Consider the following 15,301-nt stretch of genomic DNA (forward strand, 5'->3'; position numbering starts at 1 on the left):
TGGTGAGTCTCTGATCCACCTCTACGCAGACGACACCATTCTGTATACTTCCGGCCCTTCTTTGGACACTGTGTTAACAACCCTCCAGGCAAGCTTCAATGCCATACAACTCTCCTTCCGTGGCCTCCAATTGCTCTTAAATACAAGTAAAACTAAATGCATGCTCTTCAACCGATCGTTACCTGCACCTACCCGCCTGTCCAACATCACTACTCTGGACGGCTCTGACTTAGAATACGTGGACAACTACAAATACTTAGGTGTCTGGTTAGACTGTAAACTCTCCTTCCAGACCCATATCAAACATCTCCAATCCAAAGTTAAATCTAGAATTGGCTTCCTATTTCGCAACAAAGCATCCTTCACTCATGCTGCCAAACATACCCTTGTAAAATTGACCATCCTACCAATCCTCGACTTTGGCGATGTCATTTACAAAATAGCCTCCAATACCCTACTCAACAAATTGGATGCAGTCTATCACAGTGCTATCCGTTTTGTCAATGACTGGAACGAACTACAAAAATCTCTTAAATTGGAAACACTTATCTCCCTCACTAGCTTTAAGCACCAACTGTCAGAGCATCTTACAGATTACTGCACCTGTACATAGCCCACCTATAATTTAGCCCAAACAACTACCTCTTTCCCAACTGTATTTAATTTATTTATTTATTTTGCTCCTTTGCACCCCATTATTTTTATTTCTACTTTGCACATTCTTCCATTGCAAAACTACCATTCCAGTATTTTACTTGCTATATTGTATTTACTTTGCCACCATGGCCTTTTTTGCCTTTACCTCCCTTCTCACCTAATTTGCTCACATTGTATATAGACTTGTTTTTTTTGTTTTGTTTTTTTACTGTATTATTGACTGTATGTTTTGTTTTACTCCATGTGTAACTCTGTGTCGTTGTATGTGTCGAACTGCTTTGCTTTATCTTGGCCAGGTCGCAATTGTAAATGAGAACTTGTTCTCAACTAGCCTACCTGGTTAAATAAAGGTGTTCTCAACTAGCCTACCTGGTTAAATAAAGGTGTTCTCAACTAGCCTACCTGGTTAAATAAAGGTGTTCTCAACTAGCCTACCTGGTTAAATAAAGGTGTTCTCAACTAGCCTACCTGGTTAAATAAAGGTGTTCTCAACTAGCCTACCTGGTTAAATAAAGGTGTTCTCAACTAGCCTACCTGGTTAAATAAAGGTGTTCTCAACTAGCCTACCTGGTTAAATAAAGGTGTTCTCAACTAGCCTAGGTTAAATAAAGGTGTTCTCAACTAGCCTACCTGGTTAAATAAAGGTGTTCTCAACTAGCCTACCTGGTTAAATAAAGGTGTTCTCAACTAGCCTACCTGGTTAAATAAAGGTGTTCTCAACTAGCCTACCTGGTTAAATAAAGGTGTTCTCAACTAGCCTACCTGGTTAAATAAAGGTGTTCTCAACTAGCCTACCTGGTTAAATAAAGGTGTTCTCAACTAGCCTACCTGGTTAAATAAAGGTGTTCTCAACTAGCCTACCTGGTTAAATAAAGGGTGTTCTCAACTAGCCTACCTGGTTAAATAAAGGTGTTCTCAACTAGCCTACCTGGTTAAATAAAGGTGTTCTCAACTAGCCTACCTGGTTAAATAAAGGTGTTCTCAACTAGCCTACCTGGTTAAATAAAGGTGTTCTCAACTTGCCTACCTGGTTAAATAAAGGTGTTCTCAACTAGCCTACCTGGTTAAATAAAGGTGTTCTCAACTAGCCTACCTGGTTAAATAAAGGTGTTCTCAACTAGTCTACCTGGTTAAATAAAGGTGTTCTCAACTAGCCTACCTGGTTAAATAAAGGTGTTCTCAACTAGTCTACCTGGTTAAATAAAGGTGTTCTCAACTAGCCTACCTGGTTAAATAAAGGTGTTCTCAACTAGCCTACCTGGTTAAATAAAGGTGTTCTCAACTAGTCTACCTGGTTAAATAAAGGTGTTCTCAACTAGCCTACCTGGTTAAATAAAGGTGTTCTCAACTAGTCTACCTGGTTAAATAAAGGTGTTCTCAACTAGCCTACCTGGTTAAATAAAGGTGTTCTCAACTAGCCTACCTGGTTAAATAAAGGTGTTCTCAACTAGCCTACCTGGTTAAATAAAGGTGAAATAAAAAAAAATCCTAGATCATAATGAATCAGATTACATGGCCATTTGGCATGTCCACCTGCTGTCTAATGAACGTGGAGGCTACGGCCAATAGGAAACAGGCCATTTGGCATGTCCACCTGCTGTCTAATGAACGTGTAGGCTACGGCCAATAGGAAACAGGCCATTTGGCATGTCCACCTGCTGTCTAATGAACGTGGAGGCTACGGCCAATAGGAAACAGGCCATTTGGCATGTCCACCTGCTGTCTAATGAACGTGTAGGCTACGGCCAATAGGAAACAGGCCATTTGGCATGTCCACCTGCTGTCTAATGAACGTGTAGGCTACGGCCAATAGGAAACAGGCCATTTGGCATGTCCACCTGCTGTCTAGTGAACGTGGAGGCTACGGCCAATAGGAAACAGGCCATTTGGCATGTCGACCTGCTGTCTAATGAACGTGGAGGCTACGGCCAATAGGAAACAGGCCATTTGGCATGTCCACCTGCTGTCTAGTGAACGTGGAGGCTACGGCCAATAGGAAACAGGCCATTTGGCATGTCCACCTGCTGTCTAATGAACGTGGAGGCTACGGCCAATAGGAAACAGGCCATTTGGCATGTCCACCTGCTGTCTAATGAACGTGTAGGCTACGGCCAATAGGAAACAGGCCATTTGGCATGTCGACCTGCTGTCTAATGAACGTGTAGGCTACGGCCAATAGAAACAGGCCATTTGGCATGTCCACCTGCTGTCTAATGAACGTGTAGGCTACGGCCAATAGGAAACAGGCCATTTGGCATGTCCACCTGCTGTCTAATGAACGTGTAGGCTACGGCCAATAGGAAACAGGCCATTTGGCATGTCCACCTGCTGTCTAATGAACGTGTAGGCTACGGCCAATAGGAAACAGGCCATTTGGCATGTCCACCTGCTGTCTAATGAACGTGTAGGCTACGGCCAATAGGAAACAGGCCATTTGGCATGTCCACCTGCTGTCTAATGAACGTGTAGGCTACGGCCAATAGGAAACAGGCCATTTGGCATGTCCACCTGCTGTCTAATGAACGTGTAGGCTACGGCCAATAGGAAACAGGCCATTTGGCATGTCCACCTGCTGTCTAATGAACGTGTAGGCTACGGCCAATAGGAAACAGGCCATTTGGCATGTCCACCTGCTGTCTAATGAACGTGTAGGCTACGGCCAATAGGAAACAGGCCATTTGGCATGTCCACCTGCTGTCTAGTGAACGTGGAGGCTACGGCCAATAGGAAACAGGCCATTTGGCATGTCGACCTGCTGTCTAGTGAACGTGGAGGCTACGGCCAATAGGAAACAGGCCATTTGGCATGTCCACCTGCTGTCTAGTGAACGTGGAGGCTACGGCCAATAGGAAACAGGCCATTTGGCATGTCCACCTGCTGTCTAATGAACGTGGAGGCTACGGCCAATAGGAAACAGGCCATTTGGCATGTCCACCTGCTGTCTAATGAACGTGTAGGCTACGGCCAATAGGAAACAGGCCATTTGGCATGTCCACCTGCTGTCTAATGAACGTGTAGGCTACGGCCAATAGGAAACAGGCCATTTGGCATGTCCACCTGCTGTCTAGTGAACGTGTAGGCTACGGCCAATAGGAAACAGGCCATTTGGCATGTCCACCTGCTGTCTAATGAACGTGAGGCTACGGCAATAGGAAACAGGCCATTTGGCATGTCCACCTGCTGTCTAGTGAACGTGGAGGCTACGGCCAATAGGAAACAGGCCATTTGGCATGTCCACCTGCTGTCTAGTGAACGTGTAGGCTAAATAGGAAACAGGCCATTTGGCATGTCGACCTGCTGTCTAATGAACGTGTAGGCTACGGCCAATAGGAAACAGGCCATTTGGCATGTCCACCTGCTGTCTAGTGAACGTGTAGGCTACGGCCAATAGGAAACAGGCCATTTGGCATGTCGACCTGCTGTCTAATGAACGTGTAGGCTACGGCCAATAGGAAACAGGCCATTTGGCATGTCCACCTGCTGTCTAGTGAACGTGGAGGCTACGGCCAATAGGAAACAGGCCATTTGGCATGTCGACCTGCTGTCTAGTGAACGTGGAGGCTACGGCCAATAGGAAACAGGCCATTTGGCATGTCGACCTGCTGTCTAATGAACGTGTAGGCTACGGCCAATAGGAAACAGGCCATTTGGCATGTCGACCTGCTGTCTAGTGAACGTGTAGGCTACGGCCAATAGGAAACAGGCCATTTGGCATGTCGACCTGCTGTCTAGTGAACGTGTAGGCTACGGCCAATAGGAAACAGGCCATTTGGCATGTCGACCTGCTGTCTAGTGAACCAATAGGAAACAGGCTATTTGGCATGTCGACCTGCTGTCTAGTGAACCAATAGGAAACAGGCCATTTGGCACGTCGACCTGCTGTCTAGTGAACGTGTAGGCTACGGCCAATAGGAAACAGGCCATTTGGCATGTCGACCTGCTGTCTAGTGAACGTGTAGGCTACGGCCAATAGGAAACAGGCCATTTGGCATGTCCACCTGCTGTCTAGTGAACGTGTAGGCTACGGCCAATAGGAAACAGGCCATTTGGCACGTCGACCTGCTCTGTTGTCTCTGCTGCCAGACTCCGGTATTGCAGTCAAGTTCCGATATGCTAATCCGTTGTTTGTGACATCACGATGTCGTCACCGTCGACGACGGCCCACAAACATTGTCGATTTCAAACTTCTTTTTTTTTTTTTAGATGCTGCAATGGTAGAATCGACCAACCCCAGACTAGAGTACCGTTGGGGACGCGGACTAGGAGTAATTGAGTTGGTAGAATCGACCAACCCCAGACTAGAGTACCGTTGGGGACGCGGACTAGGAGTAATTGAGTTGGTAGAATCGACCAACCCCAGACTAGAGTACCGTTGGGGACGCGGACTAGGAGTAATTGAGTTGGTAGAATCGACCAACCCCAGACTAGAGTACCGTTGGGGACGCGGACTAGGAGTAATTGAGTTGGTAGAATCGACCAACCCCAGACTAGAGTACCATTGGGGACGCGGACTAGGAGTAATTGAGTTGGTAGAATCGACCAACCCCAGACTAGAGTACCATTGGGGACGCGGACTAGGAGTAATTGAGTTGGTAGAATCGACCAACCCCAGACTAGAGTACCATTGGGGACGCGGACTAGGAGTAATTGAGTTGGTAGAATCGGCCAACCCCAGACTAGAGTACCATTGGGGACGCGGAGGCTGCGGCCAATAGGAAACAGGCCATTTGGCATGTCGACCTGCTATCTAGTGAACCAATAGGAAACAGGCCATTTGGCATGTCCACCTGCTGTCTAATGAACGTGTAGGAAACAGGCCATTTGGCATGTCCACCTGCTGTCTAGTGAACGTGTAGGAAACACGTAGGAAACGACTAGGAGTAATTGAGTTGTCGGTGGTGTAATCTCCTAAACCGTTTGTCTCATGGGAATCCAATGGAACCAATGCAGCTAGATAGCAGACAGGCTTAGCTATAGACAAATGGCCAGACAAATACTAAGTTCTTCTTTCTTGTCTCTGTGTGTGTGTGTACGTCTCTGCGTGTGCGTGTGTGTGTGTGTGTGTGTGTGCTCTCTCTTGCAGTACTTTGTGGAGATTCTGAAGGCCAAAGGCACCCTGAGGCAGGACATTAGAGAAAGCATCTTTAGTTCCATTCCATCCGTCTATTCAGTAAACCAGTAAGTATCTCTTTAATAATTAATGATGGGGAGGGGGGGGACATTAATTGGCACCCTCCCTGGCTCTCACTAGTAGTTCAGAGTGTTGGTTTGACAGGCCTCAGACAGCTGAGGGCCTTGTCTACTGAAAGCCTACACACAACCCGATTCCAAATGTAGAAAAAAAATATATCCTCAAGAAAATAAACAAATATGCACCGACTTCACTGAAAACCTTCAGGCCAGCGTGACGGCATGAACAAGGTGAACCAACCCAAACCGCTCTCCTCCTTGCCATGTTTAATATCTCTCTCTGTGTGTAAATGACAACAATGTGAGATTTGGATTTCTACAACCACCTATGTTCTTGAACCCTCCAACTCAACTCTGGTCCTGGAAACCAGTTCTACTGCATCTAATCAGGATCTGATTTTTAGACCTCAGACACCAGGTCGAACAGAGAACCAGACCTCCGTAGGGCCAGAGTTGAGTACCCCCTGTTTTGGTAGTGTTCTGTGTTCCGTATGGTTCCAATAGAGCCGTAGACATGACAACATAGTCGTGTTCTAGAGTGTTGGCAGTGTTCTGTGTTCCGTATGGTTCCAATAGAGCCGTAGACATTACAACATAGTCGTGTTCTAGAGTGTTGGTAGTGTTCTGTGTTCCGTCTGGTTCCAATAGAGCCGTAGACATTACAACATAGTCGTGTTCTAGAGTGTTGGTAGTGTTCTGTGTTCCGTATGGTTCCAATAGAGCCGTAGACATTACAACATAGTCGTGTTCTAGAGTGTTGGTAGTGTTCTGTGTTCCGTATGGTTCCAATAGAGCCGTAGACATTACAACATAGTCGTGTTCTAGAGTGTTGGTAGTGTTCTGTGTTCTGTATGGTTCCAATAGAGCCGTAGACATTACAACATAGTCGTGTTCTAGAGTGTTGGTAGTGTTCTGTGTTCCGTATGGTTCCAATAGAGCCGTAGACATTACAACATAGTCGTGTTCTAGAGTGTTGGTAGTGTTCTGTGTTCTGTATGGTTCCAATAGAGCCGTAGACATTACAACATAGTCGTGTTCTAGAGTGTTGGTAGTGTTCTGTGTTCCGTATGGTTCCAATAGAGCCGTAGACATTACAACATAGTCGTGTTCTAGAGTGTTGGCAGTGTTCTGTGTTCCGTATGGTTCCAATAGAGCCGTAGACATTACAACATAGTCGTGTTCTAGAGTGTTGGTAGTGTTCTGTGTTCCGTCTGGTTCCAATAGAGCCGTAGACATTACAACATAGTCGTGTTCTAGAGTGTTGGTAGTGTTCTGTGTTCCGTCTGGTTCCAATAGAGCCGTAGACATTACAACATAGTCGTGTTCTATTTAATCATGTGTTTTATAGCTTCACAGAATGAGCATCGTACTGTGTTGAATAATGATCAGGTGTTGAGTCCCACAGGTCCTCATCTCCACTCTGAGACTGACAGGCTTTCTTCCTGAGAGTGGCATGATGAAGACAGAGGGGTGTATTACTGAGGGTCTGTCCCAAACCACTCCCTATATAGTGCACTATGGGCCCTGGTCCAATGTAGTGCTCTATAAAGGGAATAAGGTGTCATTTTGGACGTGGGTAGAGTGTGACTGTATTGGATAAACTGGTGCGTCTCTATCAGTGGAGGCTGCTGAGGGGCTCTGAGAATACGAAAAATACTTATTCACGTCACTGAGGGAGAGACGATAATGTATTACGTTTACATTATGTCAGGATATGTCAGAGGGAGAGAGGGTAATGTATAACGATTACATTGTCAGGATATGTCACTGAGGGAGAGAGGGTAATGTATAACCTTTACATTGTCAGGATATGTCACTGAGGGAGAGAGGGTAATGTATTACGTTTACATTATGTCAGGATATGTCACTGAGGGAGAGAGGGTAATGTATTACGTTTACATTATGTCAGGATATGTCACTGAGGGAGAGAGGGTAATGTATTACGTTTACATTATGTCATGATATGTCACTGAGGGAGAGAGGGTAATGTATTACGTTTACATTATGTCAGGATATGTCACTGAGGGAGAGAGGGTAATGCATTACGTTTACATTATGTCAGGATATGTCACTGAGGGAGAGAGGGTAATGTATTACGATTACATTATGTCAGGATATGTCACTGAGGGAGAGAGGGTAATGCATTATGTTTACATTATGTCACTGAGGGAGAGAGGGTAATGTATCACGTTTACATTATGTCAGGATATGTCACTGAGGGAGAGAGGGTAATGTATTACGTTTACATTATGTCAGGATATGTCACTGAGGGAGAGAGGGTAATGCATTACGTTTACATTATGTCAGGATATGTCACTGAGGGAGAGAGGGTAATGTATAACCTTTACATTATGTCAGGATATGTCACTGAGGGAGAGAGGGTAATGTATTACGTTTACATTATGTCAGGATATGTCACTGAGGGAGAGAGGGTAATGTATTATGTTTACATTATGTCAGGATATGTCACTGAGGGAGAGAGGGTAATGTATTACGTTTACATTATGTCAGGATATGTCACTGAGGGAGAGAGGGTAATGCATTACGTTTACATTATGTCAGGATATGTCACTGAGGAGAGAGGGTAATGTATTACGTTTACATTATGTCAGGATATGTCACTGAGGGAGAGAGGGTAATGCATTACGTTTACATTATGTCAGGATATGCCACTGAGGGAGAGAGGGTAATGCATTACGTTTACATTATGTCAGGATATGTCACTGAGGGAGAGAGGGTAATGTATAACGTTTACATTGTCAGGATATGTCACTGAGGGAGAGAGGGTAATGTATAACGTTTACATTGTCATGATATGTCACTGAGGGAGAGAGGGTAATGTATTACGTTTACATTGTCAGGATATGTCACTGAGGGAGAGAGGGTAATGCATTACGTTTACATTATGTCAGGATATGTCACTGAGGGAGAGAGGGTAATGTATTATGTTTACATTATGTCAGGATATGTCACTGAGGGAGAGAGGGTAATGTATAACCTTTACATTATGTCAGGATATGTCACTGAGGGAGAGAGGGTAATGTATAACCTTTACATTATGTCAGGATATGTCACTGAGGGAGAGAGGGTAATGTATTACGTTTACATTATGTCAGGATATGTCACTGAGGGTAATGCATTACGTTTACATTATGTCAGGATATGTCACTGAGGGAGAGAGGCTAATGCATTACGTTTACATTATGTCAGGATATGCCACTGAGGGAGAGAGGGTAATGTATTACGTTTACATTATGTCAGGATATGTCACTGAGGGAGAGAGGGTTGATGATATTACGTTTACATTATGTCAGGATATGCCACTGAGGGAGAGAGGGTTGATGATATTACGTTTACATTATGTCAGGATATGTCACTGAGGGAGAGAGGGTAATGTATTACGTTTACATTATGTCAGGATATGTCACTGAGGGAGAGAGGGTAATGTATAACCTTTACATTATGTCAGGATATGTCACTGAGGGAGAGATGGTAATGTATAACCTTTACATTATGTCAGGATATGTCACTGAGGGAGAGAGGGTAATGATTTACGTTTACATTATGTCAGGATATGTCACTGAGGGAGAGAGGGTAATGCATTACGTTTACATTATGTCAGGATATGTCACTGAGGGAGAGAGGGTAATGCATTACGTTTACATTATGTCAGGATATGTCACTGAGGGAGAGAGGGTAATGTATTACGTTTACATTATGTCAGGATATGTCACTGAGGGAGAGAGGGTAATGCATTACGTTTACATTATGTCAGGATATGTCACTGAGGGAGAGAGGGTAATGCATTACGTTTACATTATGTCAGGATATGTCACTGAGGGAGAGAGGGTAATGTATAATGTTTACATTGTCAGGATATGTCACTGAGGGAGAGAGGGTAATGTATAACGTTTACATTGTCATGATATGTCACTGAGGGAGAGAGGGTAATGTATTACGTTTACATTGTCAGGATATGTCACTGAGGGAGAGAGGGTAATGCATTACGTTTACATTATGTCAGGATATGTCACTGAGGGAGAGAGGGTAATGTATTATGTTTACATTATGTCAGGATATGTCACTGAGGGAGAGAGGGTAATGTATAACCTTTACATTATGTCAGGATATGTCACTGAGGGAGAGAGGGTAATGTATAACCTTTACATTATGTCAGGATATGTCACTGAGGGAGAGAGGGTAATGTATTACGTTTACATTATGTCAGGATATGTCACTGAGGGTAATGCATTACGTTTACATTATGTCAGGATATGTCACTGAGGGAGAGAGGCTAATGCATTACGTTTACATTATGTCAGGATATGCCACTGAGGGAGAGAGGGTAATGTATTACGTTTACATTATGTCAGGATATGTCACTGAGGGAGAGAGGGTTGATGATATTACGTTTACATTATGTCAGGATATGCCACTGAGGGAGAGAGGGTTGATGATATTACGTTTACATTATGTCAGGATATGTCACTGAGGGAGAGAGGGTAATGTACTACGTTTACATTATGTCAGGATATGTCACTGAGGGAGAGAGGGTAATGTATTACGTTTACATTATGTCAGGATATGTCACTGAGGGAGAGAGGGTAATGTATTACGTTTACATTATGTCAGGATATGCCACTGAGGGAGAGAGGGTTGATGATATTACGTTTACATTATGTCAGGATATGTCACTGAGGGAGAGAGGGTTGATGATATTACGTTTACATTATGTCAGGATATGCCACTGAGGGAGAGAGGGTTGATGATATTACGTTTACATTATGTCAGGATATGTCACTGAGGGAGAGAGGGTAATGTATTACGTTTACATTATGTCAGGATATGCCACTGAGGGAGAGAGGGTAATGCATTACGTTTACATTATGTCAGGATATGTCACTGAGGGAGAGAGGGTAATGTATTACGTTTACATTATGTCAGGATATGTCACTGAGGGAGAGAGGGTAATGTATTACATTTACATTATGTCAGGATATGTCACTGAGGGAGAGAGGGTAATGCATTACGTTTACATTATGTCAGGATATGTCCATGAGGGTAATGTATAACCTTTACATTATGTCAGGATATGTCACTGAGGGAGAGATGGTAATGTATTACGTTTACATTATGTCAGGATATGCCACTGAGGGAGAGATGGTAATGTATTACGTTTACATTATGTCAGGATATGCCACTGAGGGAGAGAGGGTTGATGATATTACATTTACATTATGTCAGGATATGTCACTGAGGGAGAGAGGGTAATGTATTACGTTTACATTATGTCAGGATATGCCACTGAGGGAGAGAGGGTTGATGATATTACGTTTACATTATGTCAGGATATGTCACTGAGGGAGAGAGGGTTGATGATATTACGTTTACATTATGTCAGGATATGCCACTGAGGGAGAGAGGGTTGATGATATTACGTTTACATTATGTCAGGATATGTCACTGAGGGAGAGAGGGTTGATGATATTACGTTTACATTATGTCAGGATATGCCACTGAGGGAGAGAGGGTTGATGATATTACGTTTACATTATGTCAGCATATGCCACTGAGGGAGAGAGGGTTGATGATATTACGTTTACATTATGTCAGGATATGCCACTGAGGGAGAGAGGGTTGATGATATTACGTTTACATTATGTCAGGATATGTCACTGAGGGAGAGAGGGTAATGCATTACATTTACATTATGTCAGGATATGTCACTGAGGGAGAGAGGGTTGATGATATTACGTTTACATTATGTCAGGATATGCCACTGAGGGAGAGAGGGTAATGCATTACATTTACATTATGTCAGGATATGTCACTGAGGGAGAGAGGGTTGATGATATTACGTTTACATTATGTCAGGATATGTCACTGAGGGAGAGAGGGTAATGTATTACGTTTACATTATGTCAGGATATGCCACTGAGGGAGAGAGGGTTGATGATATTACGTTTACATTATGTCAGGATATGTCACTGAGGGAGAGAGGGTAATGCATTACATTTACATTATGTCAGGATATGTCACTGAGGGAGAGAGGGTTGATGATATTACGTTTACATTATGTCAGGATATGCCACTGAGGGAGAGAGGGTAATGTATAATGTTTACATTATGTCAGGATATGCCACTGAGGGAGAGAGGGTTGATGATATTACGTTTACATTATGTCAGGATATGCCACTGAGGGAGAGAGGGTAATGTATAATGTTTACATTATGTCAGGATATGCCACTGAGGGAGAGAGGGTTGATGATATTACGTTTACATTATGTCAGGATATGCCACTGAGGGAGAGAGGGTAATGTATTACGTTTACATTATGCCACTGAGGGAGAGAGGGTTGATGATATTACGTTTACATTATGTCACTGAGGGAGAGAGGGTTGATGATATTACGTTTACATTATGTCACTGAGGGAGAGAGGGTTGATGATATTACGTTTACATTATGTCACTGAGGGAGAGAGGGTTGATGATATTACGTTTACATTATGCCACTGAGGGAGAGAGGGTTGATGATATTACGTTTACATTATGTCACTGAGGGAGAGAGGGTTGATGATATTACGTTTACATTATGTCACTGAGGGAGAGAGGTTGATGATATTACGTTTACATTATGCCACTGAGGAGAGAGGGTTGATGATATTACGTTTACATTATGTCACTGAGGGAGAGAGGGTTGATGATATTACGTTTACATTATGTCACTGAGGAGAGAGGGTTGATGATATTACGTTTACATTATGCCACTGAGGAGAGAGGTTGATGATATTACGTTTACATTATGTCACTGAGGGAGAGAGGGTTGATGATATTACGTTTACATTATGTCACTGAGGGAGAGAGGGTTGATGATATTACGTTTACATTATGTCACTGAGGGAGAGAGGGTTGATGATATTACGTTTACATTATGTCACTGAGGGAGAGAGGGTTGATGATATTACGTTTACATTATGTCACTGAGGGAGAGAGGGTTGATGATATTACGTTTACATTATGCCACTGAGGGAGAGAGGGTTGATGATATTACGTTTACATTATGCCACTGAGGGAGAGAGGGTTGATGATATTACGTTTACATTATGCCACTGAGGGAGAGAGGGTTGATGATATTACGTTTACATTATGTCACTGAGGGAGAGAGGGTTGATGATATTACGAGGTTTAACTAGCTTGTCCTGCGTTCCATATAATCAATACGGGGCGGGGCCTGTTAGTTCATCATCCAATCACAGCCTACTTTGCCAAAACGTTGATGATTTAACAAAAGCGCATTGCCGAAGAAAAAAAAAAAGAAGCACAATCTTTGAACAAATGTACCTATCCGTAAACACCTTTATTAAAATCAATACACAGAGGTATATATTTTTAAACCTGCATATTTAGTTAAAATAATTTAATGTTAGCAGGGAATATTAACGAGGGAAATTGTGTCACTTCTCTTGCGTTTGGTGCAAGCAGAGTCAGGGTCTATGCAACAGTTTGGGCCGCCTGGCTCGCTGTGAACTAATATGTCATCGTTTTACATAATTATGACATAACATTGAAGGTTGTGCAATTTAACAGGAATACTTAGACTTAGGGATGCCACCCGTTAGATAAAATACGGAACGGTTCCGTATTTCACTGAAAGAATAAATGTTTTGTTTTTGAAATGATAGTTTCCGGATTTGACCGTATAAACACACAGAAATATATATATATATATATATTTATAAACACACAGAAATATATATATATATATATATTTATAAACACACAGAAATATATATATATATATTTATAAACACACAGAAATATATATATATATATTTATAAACACACAGAAATATATATATTTATAAACACACAGAAATATATGTATATATTTATAAACGCACAAATACTTTTTATTTATTTAAATTGTAGAGTAGAGTATAAATTATAGAGGAACGACAACAGGCTTTTCTGTCAGGTATCATGTCTGTAATCGTTGGGCGTAGTGTGTTGATTTAGAGGAACGACAACAGGCAGGTATCATGTCTCTATCGTTGGGCGTAGTGTGTTGATTTAGAGGAACGACAACAGGCAGGTATCATGTCTCTATCGTTGGGTGTAGTGTGTTGGTCTAGAGGAACGACAACAGGCAGGTATCATGTCTCTATCGTTGGGCGTAGTGTGTTGATGTAGAGGAACGACAACAGCAGGCTGTATCGTTGGGCGTAGTGTGTTGGTCTAGAGGAACGACAACAGGCAGGTATCATGTCTCTATCGTTGGGTGTAGTGTGTTGGTCTAGAGGAACGACAACAGGCAGGTATCATGTCTCTATCGTTGGGCGTAGTGTGTTGATGTAGAGGAACGACAACAGGCTGGTATCATGTCTCTATCGTTGGGCGCAGTGTGTTAATTTAGAGGAACGACAACAGGCTGGTATCATGTCTCTATCGTTGGGCGTAGTGTGTTGATTTAGAGGAACGATAACAGGCTTTTCTGTCAGGTATCATGTCTCTATCGTTGGGCGTAGTGTGTTGATGTAGAGGAACGACAACAGGCTGGTATCATGTCTCTATCGTTGGGCGCAGTGTGTTAATTTAGAGGAACGACAACAGGCAGGTATCATGTCTCTATTGTTGGGCGTAGGGTGTTGATTTAGAGGAACGACAACAGGCTGGTATCATGTCTCTATCGTTGGGCGTAGTGTGTTGGTCTAGAGGAACGACAACAGGCAGGTATCATGTCTGTATCGTTGGGTGTAGTGTGTTGATCTAGAGGAATGACAACAGGCAGGTATCATGTCTCTATCGTTGGGTGTAGGGTGTTGATTTAGAGGAACGACAACAGGCAGGTATCATGTCTCTATCGTTGGGCGTAGTGTGTTGATTTAGAGGAACGACAACAGGCAGGTATCATGTCTCTATCGTTGGGCGTAGTGTGTTGGTCTAGAGGAACGACAACAGGCAGGTATCATGTCTCTATCGTTGGGCGTAGTGTGTTGGTCTAGAGGAACGACAACAGGCAGGTATCATGTCTCTATCGTTGGGCGTAGTGTGTTGGTCTAGAGGAACGACAACAGGCAGGTATCATGTCTGTATCGTTGGGCGTAGTGTGTTGATTTAGAGGAACGACAACAGGCAGGTATCATGTCTCTATCGTTGGGTGTAGTGTGTTGGTCTAGAGGAACGACAACAGGCAGGTATCATGTCTCTATCGTTGGGTGTAGTGTGTTGATGTAGAGGAACGACAACAGGCAGGTATCATGTCTCTATCGTTGGGCGTAGTGTGTTGGTCTAGAGGAATGACAACAGGCAGGTATCATGTCTCTATCGTTGGGCGTAGTGTGTTGATTTAGAGGAACGACAACAGGCAGGTATCATGTCTCTATCGTTGGGCGTAGTGTGTTGGTCTAGAGGAACGACAACAGGCAGGTATCATGTCTCTATCGTTGGGCGTAGT

At 43.2% G+C, this 15,301-nt stretch overlaps 1 protein-coding gene across 1 annotated transcript in view; it reads left to right on the forward strand.

Annotated features, from left to right (window-relative positions):
- The window catches only part of LOC135571144 (rho guanine nucleotide exchange factor 39-like), a 108,079-nt gene that overhangs the window by 10,500 nt on the left and 82,278 nt on the right, over window positions 1–15,301 (forward strand). The window contains exon 3 of the mRNA XM_065016938.1: window positions 5,741–5,835. Within this exon, the coding sequence (XP_064873010.1) occupies window positions 5,741–5,835 (95 nt within the window). The remainder of the gene's footprint in view (window positions 1–5,740; window positions 5,836–15,301) is intronic.

Source organism: Oncorhynchus nerka, unplaced genomic scaffold (assembly GCF_034236695.1).
Source record: "Oncorhynchus nerka isolate Pitt River unplaced genomic scaffold, Oner_Uvic_2.0 unplaced_scaffold_731, whole genome shotgun sequence".
Classification (NCBI taxonomy): Eukaryota; Metazoa; Chordata; class Actinopteri; order Salmoniformes; family Salmonidae; genus Oncorhynchus; species Oncorhynchus nerka.